At 43.2% G+C, this 21,260-nt stretch overlaps 1 protein-coding gene across 2 annotated transcripts in view; it reads left to right on the plus strand.

The window, feature by feature from the left end:
- Window positions 1-21,260, plus strand: part of LOC123802294 (aldo-keto reductase family 1 member C15) — a 115,753-nt gene that overhangs the window by 57,099 nt on the left and 37,394 nt on the right. For both annotated transcript variants that reach the window (XM_045812890.2, XM_045812889.2), the window contains one exon: window positions 5,511-5,660. In XM_045812890.2, the coding sequence (XP_045668846.1) occupies window positions 5,652-5,660 (9 nt within the window). In that variant the 5' untranslated portion in view covers window positions 5,511-5,651. The remainder of the gene's footprint in view (window positions 1-5,510; window positions 5,661-21,260) is intronic.

The following is a 21,260-nucleotide window of genomic DNA, read 5'->3' on the forward strand; positions in this document are numbered from 1 at the left end:
CAGAGAAGAATATGAGCAAAACCCAGGGTGTTCATGGAACAGCACAGTGAGTTTGGGCTGGTGTGTTGGGATGTGTAGATAGATAAGACCAGAAAGGTAGAACTTTCTGGGGGGAGGCCCTTTGTTTGAGTGAGAGCTGAGGAGTTCCTGTAATGTCGAGTTAATGACGGAGAAGGATTTGTGGGGTGCTCACAGCTGTGTTTTAGGGGGCTGACTCTGTCAGGATTAATATTGGAGAACGGGAACACAGGAAGCAGTGAGACCCATTAGGGGCACACAAGTTCCAGGAAAGGTAATGAGATCTTAACTAGGGCAGCAGCGTTGGGAGCAAACAGCATTATATTTTTTAAGATGAGCATCATGGGGGTTATTTTTCAGGATTCCTAAGGAAGAAGTTGTGCCTGGTCACCGAGTAAGCCCATACTATAAATACTTGGATTGAAAATATGGTCCCAGTAAGCATCTAAAACTTATATATATAATACTTTCTAGCAGCTCCAACAGTTGTATGCTGACACTTAAGGCAATGCATGCTGGTGCTTTTGGGGGGCAGAACTGAGGGGGGAGAGAAGGGGACAAGAGTCATAGTTGGGTCAAATTGCCACTGAAACCTAAGCAGAGAGTAGCATGGTAGAGAGGTTAGGTGCGTAAGTGGGGAGCCAGAGAGATGAGTTCAGGTGCCAGCTCTGGTCCCGGCTGGCTGTGTGACTGTGGAAAGATGGGTCAGTCTTCAGTTCCTGTCTTGTAATGGGATTAATAATACCACCACCTCAATTTTTATTTAACATAACATTGCCTACACAATTTCCACCTCTCCCACAAAACCCATTTCTTTAATCCTACAACTACCTGATAAGGTAGACACATAGAAGTGTCTAATTATTGTTTGATTTTGTCATTTTGTCATTATTATATGTTACTATTATTTTAATATTATTAAGATGATACCATCAGGGGCGCCTGGGTGGCTCAGTTGTTAAGCGTCTGCCTTCGGCTCAGGGCGTGATCCTGCCGTTCTGGGATCAAGCCCCACCCTCAGGCTCCTCTGCTGGGAGCCTGCTTCTTCCTCTCCCACTCCCCCTGCTTGTGTTCCCTCTCTCGCTGGCTGTCTCTCTCTGTCAAATAAATAAATAAAATCTTAAAAAAAAAAAGATGATACCATCAAAAGCTCCAATAGGGGTAAGAACTGTTTATATGTAAACTAGCTTTATAAAAGGCTGAATATAGTTCCCATTCATTAAGCTGTGGTTTAAAAATAGTGTTTGGTGATAACATTTAAAACACAGAGATTGGCAGCTCGGTGCAGAATACAAATTCCCAGGAGCAAATGTCTACCAGTGAAAGAAGCCGCAGTTATAGGGGTTGGAACCGCTGATCACAGACTGTCTAGAAAGTGGTTGGAGATAGGGATTACCAGATGAAGAAAACAGGGGTGGCGGAGGGGGCGTTGTTGGAAGGGAATGGGGTAAGATGCTGTCATTCATTTCAATAAGGATGAAGGATGGACACACTCTTAGTACATAGCACAGTACTATGCGTATCAAAGGTTCAATACGTGTGCAGTGAATCAGTTGTGATTTACCTTCAGAGGGGTGGAGAGAAGTGGTCTGAAGACTGTGGCAAGGTTCCTGGCCCATAGTGGACACAAAACAAGAGAAGGAAAGAAAGAACGAACTAGGATCTTTAGCTCCCTTATGCAGAAGGGGAGCTTACTGTTGAAGAACCTAGAAGGGAAGTTTACAAAACTTACAGAATTTTGCAAAAAACCCTCTGGCTGGTTATCAGCAGAAGTTAAAAAAATGTGTGGGATTGGACGGCAAGGAAAGAGATCCTGTACCCTTCTTAGCCTAAAAGTAAACATACTTTACTTGGGCTCACGTGGGCTGAATGTTTTCCCACTTCGGGACTGACCTAAAACTTTTAATTCCTTCTTAGGGCTTCAATATTTCTAGATGCCTTTATGAGATGCCCTGCTTGGGGCTCCTATGGGGCTCAGCAGAGATGAGGAAGGGAGGATCAGATAGTGCAGCTGACTAGTAATTGTTTGCTCCCTTTCCAGAACTCTGCAGTCCCTGGCTCTGCTCCCCTTTCTCTCTACGCTGAGCCCCTAATCCTCAGGGGCCCTTGATGATCAGCTCTGTCAGAAGCTCATCTATGTCCTACACAGAATGACTCAGGCAGAAGAAGATGGTCATTCTCGAAAGCTGAAGTAGATCAGAAAAAGGATCAGTAGAAAGTGAAGGAAAGCCTTTTTGCTACTGAGTGCCCAGTCTGAGTGAGGGCTTTGCCATATGGCCTCTGCTCAGAATTGATCTGGCATGAGGTTATGAAAAAGCATTGTGCACACACGTTATATTGCCAAAGAACTCTTCTGATTGACGGTAGATAGTGGATACGTGTGGTGGCAACCTACAGGGAAATCTGAAAGGACTTCATCTATAAGGGAAACAAGAGCTTCTTTCCAGCCAATCTTATTTTCGGATCTGTGGGTGCAAAAACCAGCTTTTCAAGACATTGAGATTGGGAGCGCTGTCATGTTTTCAACACTTAAACCCTTTCAGATGCCACCTTGGGAAGGACTTGATGGAAAGCATTCTGTCAACTTGATTCCTCAAACAGGCACATTTCTCAAGCTGTCCAGAGGATAAGGGCTGATTCTGTGAACCAGATTTGAGTCGGCACATCTAATCCAACCACCACCTTTCTGCCCCAGCAAATGTTGGTGCTTTTCCTTCACAGAGAAACAAGAGTGAGTTTCCTCCATTTCCTATTTCCTTGTGTGCCATCCTATCAGACTCGTCTTCCACAGTTATCAGCGTGTTTCCCTTTTCCTACCCCCTTTGCTCTTATGCTGAGTCAGTGGTATTCAGCGGCTGTCCAAATGTTCACGTCTCCCATGCACTGATCCCTTCACCTCCCCAAGGATCTCCTTCCCTTCCTTCTTCACCTCTGCACATCCTTTACCTCTAGCTCTTACCCGTCAATCTGTGGTCATAAGCAAGATTCCAAATTACTAAAACAATCAAAACCCCCCTGGACCCTGGGTCTTGCTTTAGTTGCTTTTCTATCATTCTATCATCTTGAATAGGCATGCTGTTCAAGAGAGAAATGTATGCATTTGTTCTTTACACATTTAGTCATCCATCAGCCTTTGGTGGAGGGCCTCCCACCTCCCAGGAATTGGGCAAAGTGCAAGGGCCATGAACAAGACAGTCCTTACCTTCAGGGAGTCTGGTGAAGGAGACCAGTAAATTAATGACCACACACACAGGGTGGTAAGTGCGGTGCCAGGGACACGCACAGGTTCTCCGGGAGAACATAGCACCTTCCAGTTCATCCTTCGAGACACAGTAGAAAAGTTACTTCCTCTATGAAAGTTTTCTACGGGATTCTTGTTTCCCATCTTGGCGTTCCCATATTACCTGGTGTGTGCTATCACGATGTCACTTCACACATTTTACTCTGATTATCTCTATCCAGCTTACTCCTCTCCCTAGTTGTGAGTTTTCTAAGAGCAGGGATTGTGCCCAACTTACTCCAGGACCTCTATCCCAAAGCCCAGGATTTAGGGGGTAGAAGCTCTTAGCAAGTGCTTGTTGAATGAGACCAAGTGGATGTTAGGAGGAACACAATATCTTTGGGGGCCAACGTTGATGGCGTAACAAGACCTGAGTCAGAGGGGCCTTATGGAAGAAGGCAGAGCCACGGGAAGAAAGCACCAACACCCACATGCACATTCAATCCATTCTCTTTCCTGTCAGCTACAGCTTCTCCTAGCTACCACTTTTCTGTTCAAACCTAGGAGGAGGGTCAGGCTTTGGTTTTTATCATGGAGGCATTTCCCTTTCAGTTTGGCTGGTCGTGCACGAAAACAGTGCTTTCTGCCATGCTGCAGTCAAACTCCTCCAGCCATGGTGGAAGGAAATTTTAGACTTCCCATTCTGAAAACGAGGAAAATGAGGAAGGACATGGGTACTTGACTTAGGACAGCACCCAAGTAAAGTCTCTGGGGCCCATACGTTTCAATCTTGGACGAGATGTTGAGCAGAATTTATCTGACCAAACCTTGTTTTGGGGAGCAGGTAAGGTTTTATTATCCTTATTTTACTGAAGGTGTAGCTGGACCCAAGGTGAAGGGGTTACGTGATTTTCCCAACATCTAGGGAAAACTTATACCTTCTGACTTCTCAAGCAAGACTCTTTTCTCAAACTCTCTAAAGCTACTTGAACAGTAAAGTGAAAAAATCAGCCTGAGGTTTCTCTGGGGTGTGTGAGTCAACTTCCCAAGTATTTCACATTGATGTAAATGCCTTTCTTCTTTTGGGCTCTGGATTTATCAGAAGTCATCTTAGAGACAGACATAGCAGATGGTTAGCGCTAAGGGAAGGGGGGATAGGAGACCCCCCAGGGGTAACACAACTTCCTGCCACCCCACCCCCTTCTGGAGGAGGGCACTGTGTGCAGCAGTGCTCTGGACTCCTATGACATTGTTTCCTGAAAGTTCAATAGCTTGTAACTTTGCTAAGTACTCACTAATTCTGTGTATTTCTTTTCGTTAGATACTCTATGGCAAACTCATTAGGGGCTTATTAGCCAGGACTGTTGGAGCTGAACTGATGCTAGTTAAGGAAAATGAGTTTGTGAGCATAAATCAACGCCGGAAGTATCCTCATCCAGGCTAATGAGAACTTGATAAATGCCACAGCGCAATTGGCACGTGTCGGCAATCAGAAGCAGTCAAGCCATTACTGGATTTAATAATTCAGTCCAAAAAGGACACACGTCAGTCAGTCACAGGTGGGAAATGCAGAGGGAGGATGTAGGAGTCAAAGTGTAAGCTCATCAGGAATCCAATAAATTTGCCAGGTTTTGGAGAGGAAGCAAAGTGGTGTTGAGGCCAGGACGGCAGGGCACCTGTGCATATGTTGTTGAAGGAATCCTGCTAACTGTTAAAGAAGTAGGTTCATTCCTGATAACTTCTATATGACTGTGGGTTCCTTATTTGTGGGATAGGAATGGTGAGTTTGGATTCACAGAGAAAGGTGTGAAGAATGCTTTCCACTTGCCAAGCTCTTAATTGTTTCTTACGTTGCCCATCTTATTGGATTCTTGCAATAATTTTAGGAGATAGTTAGGGCAGTTCAGTCTAGGGTGGCTTGGTGTGTCCCTTGGGGGCAGGACAATGAATGAGCTTCTAGCTAACTGGGCAATCTTTGAAGGCCACATCCAGGCTTCAGTTTTGATGTTATAACTTTAGATCCAAGAACCAATGGGATGAGGGGACTTGGTCTCATGTGGACATGGTTTAATAAAGAAAAGCTCATGGTCCTAGACAACCCCCTTTATAAACACCAGCACCTTCCGTGTTACCTGAAGAGATCATTCTTTTTAGGCTGATTGGTGGCTGTGGAGAACGTCAAAGGCAGAACCTGTGAAGCTAAAGCATTTTTTAAAACATATTTTTAAGTTTATATATAGTGTAACTGGGGTGTGTGTGTGGTCTGTTTCAGGTTTGCTTGCCAGATTGCAGAATTTCCATATCATTCTTCAGATCAATAGACTTCCCAAGGCAATCTACCAGACAAGATAACTACTAGAGAAAAATCTTCACAGGTGTGGTGAGGAACGTCACTGAGGCCCAGAGCGACAGGATGTGCTGGGTAACAAATAACGCTTGATAGATGTCCTGTCTGTGTGTGTGCGTTCTCCTACACGAGAGAAGGAATAGCGTGTTGCAAGGAATCCTGAGACCTATTTACTCTTGGATATGTACATTCTTTGGAATGTTTCCTTCCATTTCCGTCCTCTGTTTCCTCAAGTGCTGATGATTCCCAGATGTGTAAGATCTTATCTGCGGCTCAAGCCCGTCTTCTAAGTCTAGGGTGTATATCCACCTGCTTTGCCTCTCAGTTTACGGTCTTCCAGGCATGTCACATTTCACAATACAAAACTGAGCCTCTGATTTGGACCCCTCCTCCTCCGCACAAAAAATATCCAACTTTCTCTGTGGCCTTCCCTGTTTGGATTAATAGTAATTTTATTTACTCACTTGCTTAGGCCAAAACTTTTGGCATCAGACTTGACTTCTCTATGTCTCTCCTGTTTCACATCTGATCTGTCAACAAATTCTGTAGACTTGATCTTCAAAATATATTTGGAATCTTTAAAAAAAAATCTATAAACGTACAGAGATTTTTTTCAGTAACTACAGGAAATGCATTTAATAATGCCATAAATTTTGACTTTAAAAAATGCTGGTTAAATTAAGAATAAAAAGGACTTTCTTTAACTGAATAAAGGGTATAAAAGTCAGAAACCTAAATTGATAAATATCAGAAGCATTCCCTTTAAAATCAGAAACAAAACAAGAGTAACTACTATCACTATTCTTTTTTTTTTAATGATTTTTTATTATATTATGTTAGTCACCATACAGTACATCCCCAGTTTCCGATATAAAGTTCGATGATTCATTAGTTGCGTATAACACCCAGTGCACCATGCAATACGTGCCCTCCTTACTACCCATCACCAGTCTATCCCATTCCCCCACTCCCCTCCCCTCTGAGGCCCTCAGTTTGTTTCTCATAGTCCATAGTCTCTCATGTTTCATTCCCCCTTCTGATTACCCCCCTTTCTTTATCCCTTTCTTCCCCTACCAATCATCCTATTTCTTATGTTCCATAGATGAGAGAAATCATATGATAGTTGTCTTTCTCTGCTTGACTTATTTCACTTAGCATTATCTCCTCCAGTGCCGTCCATGTTGCAGCAAATGTTGAGAATTCGTTCTTTCTGATGGCTGAGTAATATTCCATTGTATATATGGACCACAACTTCTTAATCCAGTCATCTGTTGAAGGGCATCTCAGCTCCTTCCACGATTTAGCTATTGTGGACAATGCTGCCATGAACATTGGGGTGCATATGGCCCTTCTCTTCACTACGTCTGTATCTTTGGGGTAAACACCCAGTAGTGCAATGGCTGGGTCATAGGGTAGCTCAATTTTTAACTTTTTAAGGGACCTCCACACTGTTTTCCAGAGTGGTTGTACCAACTTGCATTCCCACCAACAATGTAGGAGGGATCCCCTTTCTCCACATCCTCTCCAACAATTGTTGTTTCTTGCCTTGTCTATTTTTGCCATTCTAACTGGCGTAAGGTGGTATCTCAGTGTGGTTTTGATTTGAATTTCCCTGATGGCTAATGATTTTGAACATTTTTTCATGTGTCTGTTAGCCATTTACTATCACCACTTCTATTCAACATCGTACTCTGGTCCTCCACAATGCAATAAGACAAAAAAAAAAAAAAAAAAAAGAATACCAGCATACCCTTTGGCCCTCCTTTAAAATGCAGACATCTTCCCATCTAAGCTGTTTGCTTACGCAATTCTCTTCTCCTGAAGTGTTGTTCTCCTATAGGATGTGATCAATAAATATTTGTTTAACGAATTAACGGATGAAGAATGTAAGCTCCATGCAGGCGGGGGTTCTGTCTGTTTTGTTCATTGCTGTCTCCCCAGCTCCTAGAAGAGTGTATATAGGAGCAGACGCAGCTACATAATTGCAAAATGAAATCGTGGGGCTCCCTGTTAAAAAAATTCTGAAGATTTTCAAGATAGTGACAGTTGAGCGTTAAACGAAGATGGGGCCCTTCTGAGCACATTACCCTCAGCAGCTATGCCCCTGAAGCCAGCCCTACATAGCATGACATACCAGGCACTCAAGACTAATTGCTGAAGAAATAAATGATCTCACTTGATCATCTCAACATCTCATAAAGCAGTGGGGACAAATGAAGCTGAGAGAACTAAATGGCTTGCTGATTTTTAGTCTGTGTCTTTCCTTGGCCAAATCCAACTGGAAGGAAGGGCCAAGGAGCCTGTTGATGGAGACCATCAGGTCAGCCTCTGGGACCACAGAGCAGGGTGCAGAGGAGCAGAGTGTGGGCGTGGAATGAGGGAGGCAGAAATAGGAGCATGCCCACTTATCATACTTCCCTCTGGACTTGTGTCTCCATCAGGCAGTGGAACTGTGTGATGTCCCCAGAACCTAGCCCCCCGGGCAGAGGCATAAACAGTAGGTCTCCAAAAAATAATTGGTTAATAAATGAACAAATGAATTAACGAGGAAAACGATTAATACAGAGAAGATGTAGTCAAAGTCGTTTTAGGTGAATGGATAGAAGCTTAGTGAGTTTGTTTGGGGAGTCTGCCTGGGATTTTCTCCCTCTCTCTCTGTCCCTCCCCCTGCTCACATGCACGTGAACACACTCTCTCTCTCTCAAATAAACAAATAAATCTTTAAAAAAAATCAAAGCCTTGTTGAGAGAGAAGTATAGGACTCCAGTCTAGTTCATGGTGTGTGCAATTTAATATATATTTGTTAGGTAAATTTGTTATTGTTGGCCATTACATTTATGGGTCTGTATTGTAGACACAAAATTAAAGTCCATTTAATGGCAAGGAGAGTCCTAACAGTCTAAATTGAGGAAAGGTTCTAAATTAAATCCCATCAACCAACAAGAAGGTTGGGACCAGTGCTCTGAACTCATCACCAGGAATGGCAGCTCAGGGGTGCAGTTCTGGGGTGTCCTGAGCTATCAGCGTACCTTAGGGGTCTTTAAGGGTGTCATTAAAGACAATAAGTAATTAAAAGGAAAACCACAGAGGTGGGAAGGTCAAATCACAAGCTAGTAGGGTTATGTACCACTCAAAAACATGAACACAGAGCTGTCCAGGCCAGTTTGGCCAAATTTTTCCACCTTCATTATGTCACCTCTTCTGTATAACTCATTGTTTCAGGTTCAAAAAATGGCTATTATCACCTCTAAATTATAGAACGTTTTAAAAGTTTAAATATTTGTCTCAAACTCACAGCTATTTCAATTATTTAGCTATCCTTTTATATTCCCATATGAATACTTGTACTATAATTATAAAGCATACTTTGTTTCTATTTAATATCACATTATAAGCACATTGTTGTGTCTATGCTCTTCATGTGTCTTTTTTAAATTGTTGTGGAATATTCCCTGACTTTGCTAGACTTTGTCCTATGTCAGTTGGTGGACCTTTTGTATCCAAAGTCTTTATTCCCTCCTGTGACGGCCTTAGCACAAAATACCTTTATGTATATAGCTTTTTTCCGCTTTTGAATTATTGGCTCGGGAATAAGTTCCCAAGATGGCATTTCGTTACCCAAAAGCACAGCCCTGTGACAGCTCGCAGTGGATCTCCCCCTCTCGCTGGCTGCTGTGTGCACTACAGACTCTAGGGAAATCGGACCCCCAAACTCAGTGTCTCTCCTCACTCTTGACCAACGTGTGCTTTGTGTGTTAAGTGGACTGTCTCCCCACCTGATCCCAGTCTTTCAAGCCATGTTCAAGGTCCTGAAGCTTACTCCTGCTTCTGTGCCTTCGATCTCACCGTTCCGAACCACACTTCCCGAACCACATCCTCCTTCCTTGTCACTGCTGAGAAAACAGCCGTCCTCCTCCTTCCAAGGCTGTGCTTCTCCTCAAACTCGTGTTGTACGTCTAGCCTTTATTGTGGAAATCAGCACGGCATCGCGCTTCACGGGAACTGGTTTTATTCTTCCCCGTTTTAAGATTTTCGGCTACTCAGGGCTGTAGGTTATGCATTTCCGTCCCCTGATGGTTCCTATCAGCAGTGTCAGACCCTCTTTTGAAACTCAAATACTTGATCCTCTGTAAGTAGTTTTTACTTCTAAGCTATTTCTTCCAATAGTCCTTTGAGCTATTCTTTCAAAACCTTGTATTAGACTTTTTAAAAAAATGTTTTTTTCAACATTTATTTATTCATTTTAGGGACAGTGCGGGAGGGATGCAGAGGGAGAGAGAATCCTGAGGCAGATTCCTGGACTCGGGGCTTGATCCCTCAACCTGAATGGAAATCAAGAGTGTGTTCAACCAATTGAGCCACCCAGGCGCCCCCAGCTTTTTAAAAAATTGCTGGTGGGTGGTGGGGAGCAAGACTAGAGGTGTGGCTTACTTGCTCTGAAGGAGATGAAATGCACAGAAGTCAATAATAAAAACAGAAAAATGTCAAGGAGCCTATAAATAGAAGGAAATTTCATTCAAATATTGAGCATGACATAGGGGAATATTAGCAGTTACTGATTGCACAAATACTGTTATGTAACACCCAAAACCCCAGTTGATTTAAAATCCTAACCATGCATTTAGCTCAATTCTGTGGGTCAGTGATTGAGGCTGATGGTTTGTGGGTCCTGACTGGGCTTGGTTACAAGTCTGGGGGTCTGCTGGCTGTTGGCCTGGGCAAGTTCGTCCTCCCCATGTCCCTGGGGCCTCTCCAGTATATTCTCATGTTATAGAAAAGAAGCAAGAGTGGGGCACCTGGCTGGCTCAGTCGGAGGAGTGTGTGACTCTTTTTTTTTTTTTTTTTTTATTTATTTGACAGAGAGAGAGACAGCCAGCGAGAGAGGGAACACAAGCAGGGGGAGTGGGAGAGGAAGAAGCAGGCTTCCCAGCAGAGCAGGGAGCCCGATGCGGAGCTCGATTCCAGGACCCTGGGATCACGCTCTGAGCTGAAGGTAGATGCTTAACGACTGAGCCACCCAGGCGCCCCTAGTGTGTGACTCTTGATCTCAGGGTTGTGAAGCTGCCACGTTAGGTGTAGAGATTACTACAAATAAAATGTAAAGAAAACTTCAAAAAGATTTTTAACAAGAGTGAGAGAGCAAGCCAATGCATCAGCACCTTCCACATGAGGACCTATCTGAGCTGTGGAGGTTGATGAAAATGTGGACGGAGGTGGGCCAGAGGAGATGGAGACAGCACCCGAGGTATAAGGAAGCCCACGGAGACAGGTCAGGGCAGGTACTAGTTCAGAATCCCGTTGGGCCAGCTACTCTTGCTGTGAAGGAATTGAGAAGCAGGAACAACTGGGGTCAACAGTCAAACTGGAGAGGTATCAGCAGCGGGGAGAGGACTGATTCAGGTGGCTACAACCGTGAGCAGGGGAGCAGGCCGATGTGCTGGGGCTGAGGAGGGCTGGCAGGGAGGGGACAGGTGCCGACAGGGAGCTAAGAGTGCATCTCAGCATCTTTGTCTCTGGGGAAGGCAGGTATCGGTCTCCTGCCGCGGCTGTGGTTTCAGGTGAAGGCAGAAAAATTCTTTTACACCTTTTCCCCTTTCTGGGATGACTGGACAGACTTAAAGTTTTCTCTACCCACCCTCCTTTCCCCCCACCCACCCAGCCCCCAGTTTCCCTCCCCTCTGAACGTGGACCGGCGACAAGGATTTCAATTGTATTAAGCACAGCATGATGACTGATCTGTGTTCTCTGCCTCTGGAAATCAAATCAGAGTCAAATCTGATCACTGGGGAACAGAGAACTCATTTAAGTCCTGAACTTTGCTGGGCGTTTCCATCAGTTTCAATAGGGAGAGGAGGAGGTACTCAGTGAGGCTGATGGCAGGACAAGGCTTTGCAGGAAGGATTTATGATAGAACTTAAAGCAAGGATGGAAATCCTGGGATGACTTCTTCCCGCCCCACACAAGGTTCACAAGCAATACTAATGTGTTCAGTCCCATGAGGACCTGGGGTGGGTGTCCCCATCATAAGAGACTTGAGAGAAGGCAGTGCACGCTGTGGTGTAACTTTGGGAGCATAGCTCAGATCTGGATGATCCTGTTGGACAATCCTGGTGTCTGGAATCAAACCATTAGAGATTTTCTTTCTTTCTTTTTTTTTTTTTTAAAGATTTTATTTATTTATTTGACAGAGATAGAGACAGCCAGCGAGAGAGGGAACACAAGCAGGGGGAGTGGGAGAGGAAGAAGCAGGCTCATAGCGGAGGAGCCTGATGTGGGGCTCGATCCCAGAACGCCGGGATCACGCCCTGAGCCGAAGGCAGACGCTTAACCGCTGTGCCACCCAGGCGCTCCCATTAGAGATTTTCTGATCTGAGGCTTGAAGCCTGTCAGTCTTCTGGAAACTCAAGACTGAGATGCAAATGCCCTGGACAGTAAAATCCCTCCAGCCATCACCAGCAGGGGGGGCTTGAATAGCCAAACCAGGAGGAAATGGGACAAAGCCCATCTGCAAGGAGGAAGAGTTAGTTAAGAGTCAACTCAAGAGGAACTAGCTCAGCTTGATCCTGTCCAGGGATGGCTCCAATTCGAATACTGCCAGAATCCTTTTCTTCTGAAGTTTTGGGTGCTTTGGGCAATACAAACAGCGAGCTAGGTTGTTACAGCCTCTAGTAGCTTGAAGCTCACGCTCTAGACTTAGATGTTTTGTGGGAAGACATCCCTTCTTTTCTTTGCTAATTGTGGACTTCATGCATGATTTTCTTTCATCTCTACTTAAAAATATAAGCTCCATGCCCTAAGAACCATGCATATTTTACTGACACTGCAGCCCTGGCATGGAGTAGACAGTAAATATGTGAGCAAGGTATATGAACTGAGGTGATTTTCAATCAATAACACCTCCAAGGAAAACAAGTTCCACTGATTGGCAACCTGCCGTGTAAAATAGCACTTCCTTTGCTTTGTTCTTAAAAGAGAAATCCATATTTTAGGTTCAGAAAGATAGGTGATCAGATCGTAAGTGGTTTTCAATTTCTCCCTTTCCTGTTTGGTTTGTTCAAAGCAGAGAAACTATTTTATCAAATACAAGTTTACTTAGAACCATAATATATAAAGCATATATAAACCAGGCTGCGTGTGTTCCTAGTGGGCCAGACCTCCTCTTTGTTTACTCCATAAGGCAGCTCAGAAGGTACCAGAATCCCCTGGACCTCCCAACTCCAGCACTGTCCATATATCTAGTTCACGAACACCTGTAAGTGCCTAGAGCACAGGGTGCACATTCTCCTTTCACTTATTTTAGAATTTAAGACTCCTTTCTGTTAGGAAGTGTTTCTTTTTTTATCTAAGCCCAATTTTTAAAAAATATTTGGTCTCTATTTAGGAGGGAGGTAAAGGACTCTGAAGTGATCTGAAATTCAGTTTACTTTTTTTTCAAAATCTTTTTCATTTAGCGTCAAACTCCAAATTAAAAAAAAAAACCATGAAAAGATAGGATTCATCATTGTTTTACCTGATTGCTTATTCAACTTGACATGGCTACGTTTCTGGAATGGGTAGAAATTGAATATTTTTTTAATCACTTTTTGTCAGTCCTGGAAACTTAAAAAAATACACTTTTTTAGAGCAGTTTTAGTTTCACAGGAAAGCTGAGCAGAAAGTACAGAGATCTCCCGTATGTGCCCAGCCGACACACGTGCAGTCTCTTCTACTAGCAACACCCCAGCCAGAGTGGGATATTTGTTACAAATGATGGACCTACACTGACCCATCATCGTCACCCAGAGCCCACAGTGTACATCAGGGTCACTCTTGGTGTTGTACGTTCTGTGGGTTTGGACAAATGTGTAATGACGTGTATCTGCCATTACAACACCCTACGTAATCGTCTCATGGTTCCAAAAATCCCCTGTGCCCCACCTGTTCATCCCGTCCTCTCTCTTCCATGGCACCCTTTGATCTTTTTATTATCTTCCTAGTTTTGCCTTTTCCAGGATGTCATATAATTGGAGTTACACGGTACCCAGCCTTTTCAGATGGACTTCTTCTACTTAGTAATATGCATTTAAGGCTCCTCCATGTCTTTTCAGGCTTCATAGCTCATTTATTTTTAGTAATGAGGTACATTCCATTGTCTGGATGGACCATAGCTTATTATTTATACATTCGCCCTCTGAAGGAGGGGTGCTTCCAGGTTTTGGCAATTATGAATAAAGCTACTATCAATATCTGTGGGCAGAATTTTGCATGGATGTACGTGGTCAGTTCATTTAGGTAAATATCAAGGAGCATGATTGATGAACTATATGGTAGGAATGTTCCGTTTTCTAAGAAACTGCCAAACTATCTTCCAAAGTGGCTGCACCATTTTGCATTCCCGCCAGCAGTGAATGAGAGTTCCTATGGCTCCGCATGGTTGCCAACATTTGCTGATGCCAGTGTTTTGGATTTTCCTTGCTCTAATAGATGTATAGTGGTGTCCCATTATTACTTTGCAGTTTCCAAATAACAGTTTCCAAATAATGTTGAACGTCTTTTCATATGCTTATTTGCCATCTGTATTTCTTCTTTTGTGGGGTGGCTATTCAAGTCTTGCCCATTTTTTAATTGATTTGTTTTCTTATAGCTGAGTTTTAAGGGTATATTTTGGTAACAGTCCTTTTATCAGATATGTTTTTTGCAAATATTTTCTCCCAGTCTGTGGCTGGACTTTTCATGCTCTTGACATAGTCTTTTGCGGAGCAGAAGTTACAAATTTTAATGTTGCCTCTACTCTTTGTCAAAAATTGGCTGACTATATTTGTATGGGTCTATTTCTGGGCTATTCATCCATCTATTCTGTTCCATTGGTTTGTGTGTCTTTTTCATCAATACCACACTGCCTTGATTACTGTAGCTTTACAGTGAGTCTTGAAGTCAGGTAGTATCAGTCTTCCCACTTTGTTCTTTTTAAATATCACATTGGCTCTCCTGGGTCTTTTGCCTCCCTGTATAAATTGAGTCAATTCATAATATTTACAAAATAAGTTGCTTGTACTTTGATTGGGGTTGCATTGAATCTATAGATCAAGTTGGGAATAACTGATACCTTGACTATATTATATCTTCTTATCCATGAACATGGAATACATCTCCATCTGTTTAGTTATTCCTTGATTTCATTTGTCCTGAAAACTTTCTTCTCCTAAAATTGTCAACTGGGAAAATCCACATCTCTAAGTGGATAGGCTGTTGGCTCACTTTGACTTTAATTTATTCGTTGTGCTTTGCTTTCAGCTCGTGCTCCTGTAGATTATAGTAGTATCTAAGGGGAGGAATCTTCAGGTAGTAAGAACTAACCAACTCCTCTGTAAAGGAGGGAAGAGCAGTGAGGGACACTATCAGGAAGCTGCAGTTTGTTGTTGATTCTGAAGCTCACTTGCTCACCCAATTAGCAGGGACTTTGGAAGCAAACAGATCTGAGCTCAAATTCCAGTTCTCTTATTTACTAGCTTGCCTGTGGCAAGCTACCTTCTCTAAGCTTCTGGTTTGTCTGTATAGTGGAGAAAATATCTATTTTGCAGGATTTCTGTGAAGATTAAATAAGGTTGCATGTACAAGTGACCGACACATAGTAGGTATCTAGTAAATGGCATTATTGCTGATGCTCCCTCCCTTCCCCCCTCTGAATAACCAAGAGGCATGGGCCTTTCCCAGTTTTCCTCTGGTGCCCAATCCATGACCTTGGTGGGGAAAAAGGGTGTTACCATTCCAGAGCCATCCATCCATAGGGTACGGGGCAAACTTGCAAGGCCTCCATGCATCAAGTTACAGAGTATAACCCTTTCAAAGCTTCACTTTAGACTTTTAGTTTAAAATTCTCTTACTCTCCTCCCACTTCCCCTTACAAGGAGCTAACAAGTCCTTGCACTATTTTCACCACTCTTTCTCTGCCATCTAGGTTTGTGAAATCATTTAATGTTATTAGAATGTCCCTTATAACAGGTCTCTTCTGATACCAAGGTCGTTATTTATACATTCTCAGAGAAACTATTCTTACCCATTAATATTTATATACTGCAAGGTTCTTTACACCCACTTTTTTCTCTTCTCTTCATCTTCCCCCTCTTGAAGCCTTTCTCTTTACTTTACGTATCACTTGGCTTGTTTTCTCATGTATTTTTATTAGATGGGATCCAGAGGTGGTAGACTCTCTTAGTTTGAGTGTCTCACTAAATAGCTTTCTTTTATCCTGAGAGAAAGCAGTATCTTTCTCAAAAGTCTGTGGATACTCTTAGTGTCTTCTACCCCAACGTGCCTACTCATCACTGGAGATCTTGTTAAGCTGCAGATTCTAATGCAGGACTAGAGTGGGGCCTGAGATTCTGCGGTTCGAGGAAGCTCCCAGTTGATGTACCCGCTGTCAGTTAGCAGACTCTAATCTCAGTAGCAACGGTCCAGCTCACTGTGCAGAAGATGAGAAGTCAGAAGCAAGCTAGATTTCCCTCTTTATGGGTAACTTGTTTTTTTCCAGGAAGTTTGCAAATTTCCCTCTTATTATAATCCAAGAACTCTGTTAGGATATGCTCACAAATGTGTCTTTTGTGTCATTAATCTAAACTAGGATTCAGTGGGCCCTTTAAATCATAGATTCAAATGTTTCTTTGACTCGGACATTTTTCTTCTACTATTGCAGTCAATACTCAACTATTTACAGATTCTGTATTTGTGAATTTTCCAAAATGCTACAATTTATATCTAAGCCCAGAATCCACACTTGTGGAGCTTTTGTGGTCATTTGCAGACATGTGCATAATGGCCCCAAAATGTCACCTGATGTGCATGTTTTCGGCTGAGGTTGGACAAGGCTCCGCTCTGCCTTCTTGTTTCAGCTTTCACACTGTAAACACATGTCCTCTTCATGGTCTTTTGGCTTTTTTGTGCCTTGTGTTGGTGATTTCTGTTTAAAATGGTCCCCCCGCATAATCCTGAAGTTCTGTCTAGAGTTCCTAAGTGCAAGAGCATGTGATCAGCCTTATGGAGAAAATATCTGTGTTAAACTTCAGTTCGGGCACGACCTGTAGTGCTGTTGGTCATGAGTCCAATGTTAGGGACTCAACGATATATATAAGACGAAGTTTCCTCAAACAGAAATACACACAGAACAGGGTTATATATGGAACTGTTGAGGAGAATGGTGTGACCAGAAGCTGGCAGGAACCTAACCCCATATTTCCCTCAGGAGCAATGGTTCAGTGGCCATTTGTTAAATCGGTGTCCACAGCAACTTTATCAAACGTAAATACCACAAATAATGAGAATCCACGGTGTTTTAAAATTCCGGGCTTTTGTTTCTTTATCTCCGGGATATAATACCATTTGATCATGATATATACTTGTTTTTACATATTGCTGGATTTGATTAGCTAGTATTTTGTTGAGGATTTTGTATCCATGTTCATGAGGGGTAGTATTCTGAAAAGTGTTTTTCTTTTTTTTTTTTTTAAGATTTTATTTATTTATTTGACAGAGATAGAGACAGCCAGCGAGAGGGAACACAAGCAGGGGGAATGGGAGAGGAAGAAGCAGGCTCACAGCAGAGGAGCCTGATGTGGGGCTGGATCCCAGAATGCTGGGATCACGCCCTGAGCCGAAGGCAGATGCTTAACGACTGAGCCACCCAGGCACCCCTGTTTTTCTTTTTTTTTTTAAATTTGTTTTAGAGAGAAAGAACGCATGAGAGGGTGTTGGGGCAGAGGGAGAAGGAGAGAAGCAGACTCTGTCCTGAGCATGGAGCCCAATGCAGGGCTCAGACTCATGAGCCTGAGATCATGACCTGAGCTGAAATCAAAGGTTGGATGCTCAACCCACTGAGCCATCCAGGTGCCCCTGAAAAGTGTTTTTTTCTTGTGATATCTTTGTCTGGCTTTGTTATCAGGGTACTAATTGGCTCATAAAATGAACATTTTAACTACAAATTTTCATTGATAAATATAGGACTGGTTACATTATCTGTTTCTTGTTGAGTGAGCTCAGAGTGGCTGATACAAGTTTTCCCAAAATCTAATTTTCTCTTGAAAGCTCCATTTTTATCTTTGGCAACAAACATTGTTAGTTGTTTTCCCTGCAATGAGAAAGTGCCTGCCATAAGCCAATGTTGGAATAACTAACCATAATTTGTCAGAACCATAGTTTGTCAGTTGTTCTTTCGAGTAAAAATAGCACTCAGTGGAAAGGTGACTTGTTCAGCCCACAGTTCAAACAGCTGTACAAGTGCTTTTCCTGGAAATAACCAGTGTGCTGTGGTACGCAGCACGGAGTGCTTCCCATCTTGACACACAGAATACTAAAAAGATGCATGAGTGTGGGGGGCATAGGATGGTAGGGAGAGGGAGGGCTAGGGTTGAAAGGGTTGAGACTTCATCTATAACCTTATCAAGGACAATCTCAGATGAAATTGGCCATCCTGTGCTGTCATCCAATGTGTGAAACACATGTTATGCGTTTGCCTGGTTTTCTAGTTGCTTAAGGCAGGAGGGTAGATGTGGTGCCTGTTATTCCCTCATAATAGGTTTGTATTTCCTCTTCTGGAAATCCTCTTCCTCAAAATTAAGCCTCCTGGGGGCGTCTGGGTGGCTCAGTCATTGAGCGTCTGCCTTCAGCTCAGGGCGTAATCCTGGAGTTCTGGGATCGAGCCCCACATCGGGCTCCTCTGCGGAGAGCCTGCTTCTTCCTCTCCCACTCCCCCTGCTTGTGTTCCCTCTCTCGCTGCCTTTCTCTCTCTCTCTGTTGAATAAATAAATAAAATCTTAAAAAAAAAATTAAGCCTTCTGGAGCTATCTTTCTGGCTCTTCTCTTTCCCTCTGATTTTCTTCTTTTTTTTCCCCTGTACTTTGGCACATTTCTTACTCTTGGTCTCAGTGATGAATGACCATCTGGTTCTTTAATTCATATACTAGGTTTTAAAATTCAAAACATGCTTTTGGGCAAAGCCCCTGGCAGTCTTCTTGTGCTCTCCTTCAGTTTCCTTAGGCACTCGATTACCTTTTACTGCAAGTGTTCATCTCTCTCCTCCAGAGGTAGGTCTGCTTCCTTGGACACGTTGTCTACACGTTCCCCCAGCGCTTCCTCGCTCTCTGGGGTTGTCTCCTGTAGGGGTGCGTGACTTCTGCTTTGTCAGCTCACTGGGATTCACATCCTGTTGCTAGAAGTCACATATGGGCAGGAATGCTGATACCATAATACTACATTAGTATTTTTTTTATTGAGGTATAATTGGCAAGTAAAATTGGACATATTTAGATTGGATGATTTGCTAGGCATTGTGAAATAATCACCACGATCAAGCTAACTAATGTAACACCTCAATACTTTTTTTTTTTTTTTTTTTGGTGGTGAGAACACACAATCTACCCTCTTCGCAAATTTTTTGAGAGAGAGAGCGGGAGAGAGCGCCTGCACATGTGTGAGCAGGGAAGGGCAGAATGAGAGAGAGAATCTTAAGGAGGCTCCACACCCCACATGTGGAGCCCAATGAGGGGCTTGATCTCACGACCCTGAGATCATGACCTGAGCCAAAATCAAGAGTCAGATGCTTAACCTACTGATCTACCCAGGCACCCCTACCCTCTTAGTGAATTTTAAGATGAATATATTCATCTTGTACAATGGAAATTTGTATTCTTTGACTAACATCTCTCTATTGAGATGGCCCCTGGCAGCCACCAGTCTAGCCTTTGCTATTATGAGTTCAACTAGTTTAGATTGCACGTCTAAGTGAGATCATGCAGTATTTGTTTTTGGCTTATTTCACTTAACATACTGTCCTCCAGATTCATCCATGTTGTCCCAAATGACAGGGTCACTTTCTTTTTTAAGGCTGAAGATCAATGATATCTTTTTTCTGGACATTGCCACACAGGTCTTAACACTTTGGGAAAATCAAGACTTACATAGGATCGGGGTCAGAAGTCATTATTCCCTTTCTGTGTATGTGGAGAGAATGAGGCTCTGAGTAATGAAGCCCCCACCTAGCATTCCTCAAGAGACCAGAAGCAGAAATCCAGAGGACATCTATATTGTCACAGTGATTATCAATCATCTATTGAACTCCATGCTAGGCACGGAATAAATATTTTACACATATTAAAGTTTCTCGTGAAGCTAGGTTTTCTGGTTACTAACACATTTGCCCTGTGACATAGGTGCAATGATTCTCCCCACTTCTACATGAAGAAGCTGTGTCTTTCCTTGAGATCCCACAGGCAGGAAGTGGTGAAATTGGGATTTGAATTCAGGCATGTTTTTGAAATCCTTGACTGCATTTGACTTAGACAAAAATGGGAGTGGTTTCCCTTCCCTGCTGCTCCTCAACAGCTCAATGGGTGGCCTCCTCATTTTAAAAAATCCTTCAGGAGGGCACCTGGGTGGCTCAGTCCTAAAGCGTCTGCCTTCGGCTCAGGTCGTGATCCCAGTGTTCTGGGATCAAGCCCCGCATCGGGCTCCCTGCTCAGTAGGAAGATTGCTTCTCCCTCTCCCACACCCCCTGCTTGTGTTCCCTATCTCGCTGCCTCTCTCTCTGTCAAATAAATAAATAAAATCTTTAAAAAAATTAAAAAATAATAAAAAATTTAAAAATCCTTCAGGGGCAACTGGGTGGCTCAGTCGTTAAGCGTCTGCCTTCAGCTCAGGTCATGATCCCGGGGATTGAGCCCTGCATGGGGCTTCCTGCTCAGCAGGGAGCCAGCTTCTCCCTCTCCCTGTGTGCACACATGCATGCTCTCTCTCCCTAATAAATAAATAAATAAATAAATAAATCTTTAAACGAAAATCCTTCATATTCTTTCAGTGTATGAGGTCAAGGACACCACCTCTTCATCTTCTATACATTCTTTCCAGCATAATAGCCTGCTATTATTATTTTTAATTACTTTCCCATTTAATGATTAATTAAAGAGACTGGTGGGTTGAGTGGTGTTATCAGGTGATGGATTCTGTGCTTGCTTTTGCTCAACCTTCCCTGCCCCTTGTCCTTTACATTAGCTGATTCACAGGCTGTCTCCTTATTACCATGAAATCTGGGGGCAGAACAATCCTATTTCTGGTTGCCATTAACATTTCTCTTTTGAAGACCCTTTGAATGATGGGTGTGTCATACTCAAAATTTGTGTTAGGGATTCAGTGGTCCCTGCCAAAGGAGTTTTTGAGCATAGTCCAAGAAAGAGAGAAGAGATGTGGACTATCTGAACCAGTGCTTAACCCTTAAATCACTTTTTTAAGATTGGAATGGAGCCTATGGGAGAAGGACTGAAGAACGAGCTATGTATATCAGACACCCAGCTAGGGGCTGCTGCAGGGACTTGGTGGCAGGAATTCTTTCTGGTACGGTAGGATTGGTCAAGCCGAGATGCACTCCAGAGCCCAGATCAGTAGCTCTTAACCAGGAGTCATCCTTCTGACCATCTGGGGATCTCCTAGGTTGCACCTCCACAGAAAAGTCTGAGTCCTGGTATGTATATTTTGACAAAGCTCCCCTGGTGATTTTGAGGCATACCTCTTAGGTAAGATGGTGCACCAGCCACAACTGCCCAGAAGAGACAGGGCTTGGGGACTATGGTCATTTACTACCGGTGTCAGAGATCCAGAGTTTATTAAAGAACTCATGCAAAGTGCATAGCATCATATTTAGTGCTAACTGAA

The sequence above is a fragment of the Ursus americanus genome, chromosome 31 (assembly GCF_024610735.1).
Source record: "Ursus americanus isolate L20-20 chromosome 31, mUrsAme1.1.p, whole genome shotgun sequence".
Classification (NCBI taxonomy): Eukaryota; Metazoa; Chordata; class Mammalia; order Carnivora; family Ursidae; genus Ursus; species Ursus americanus.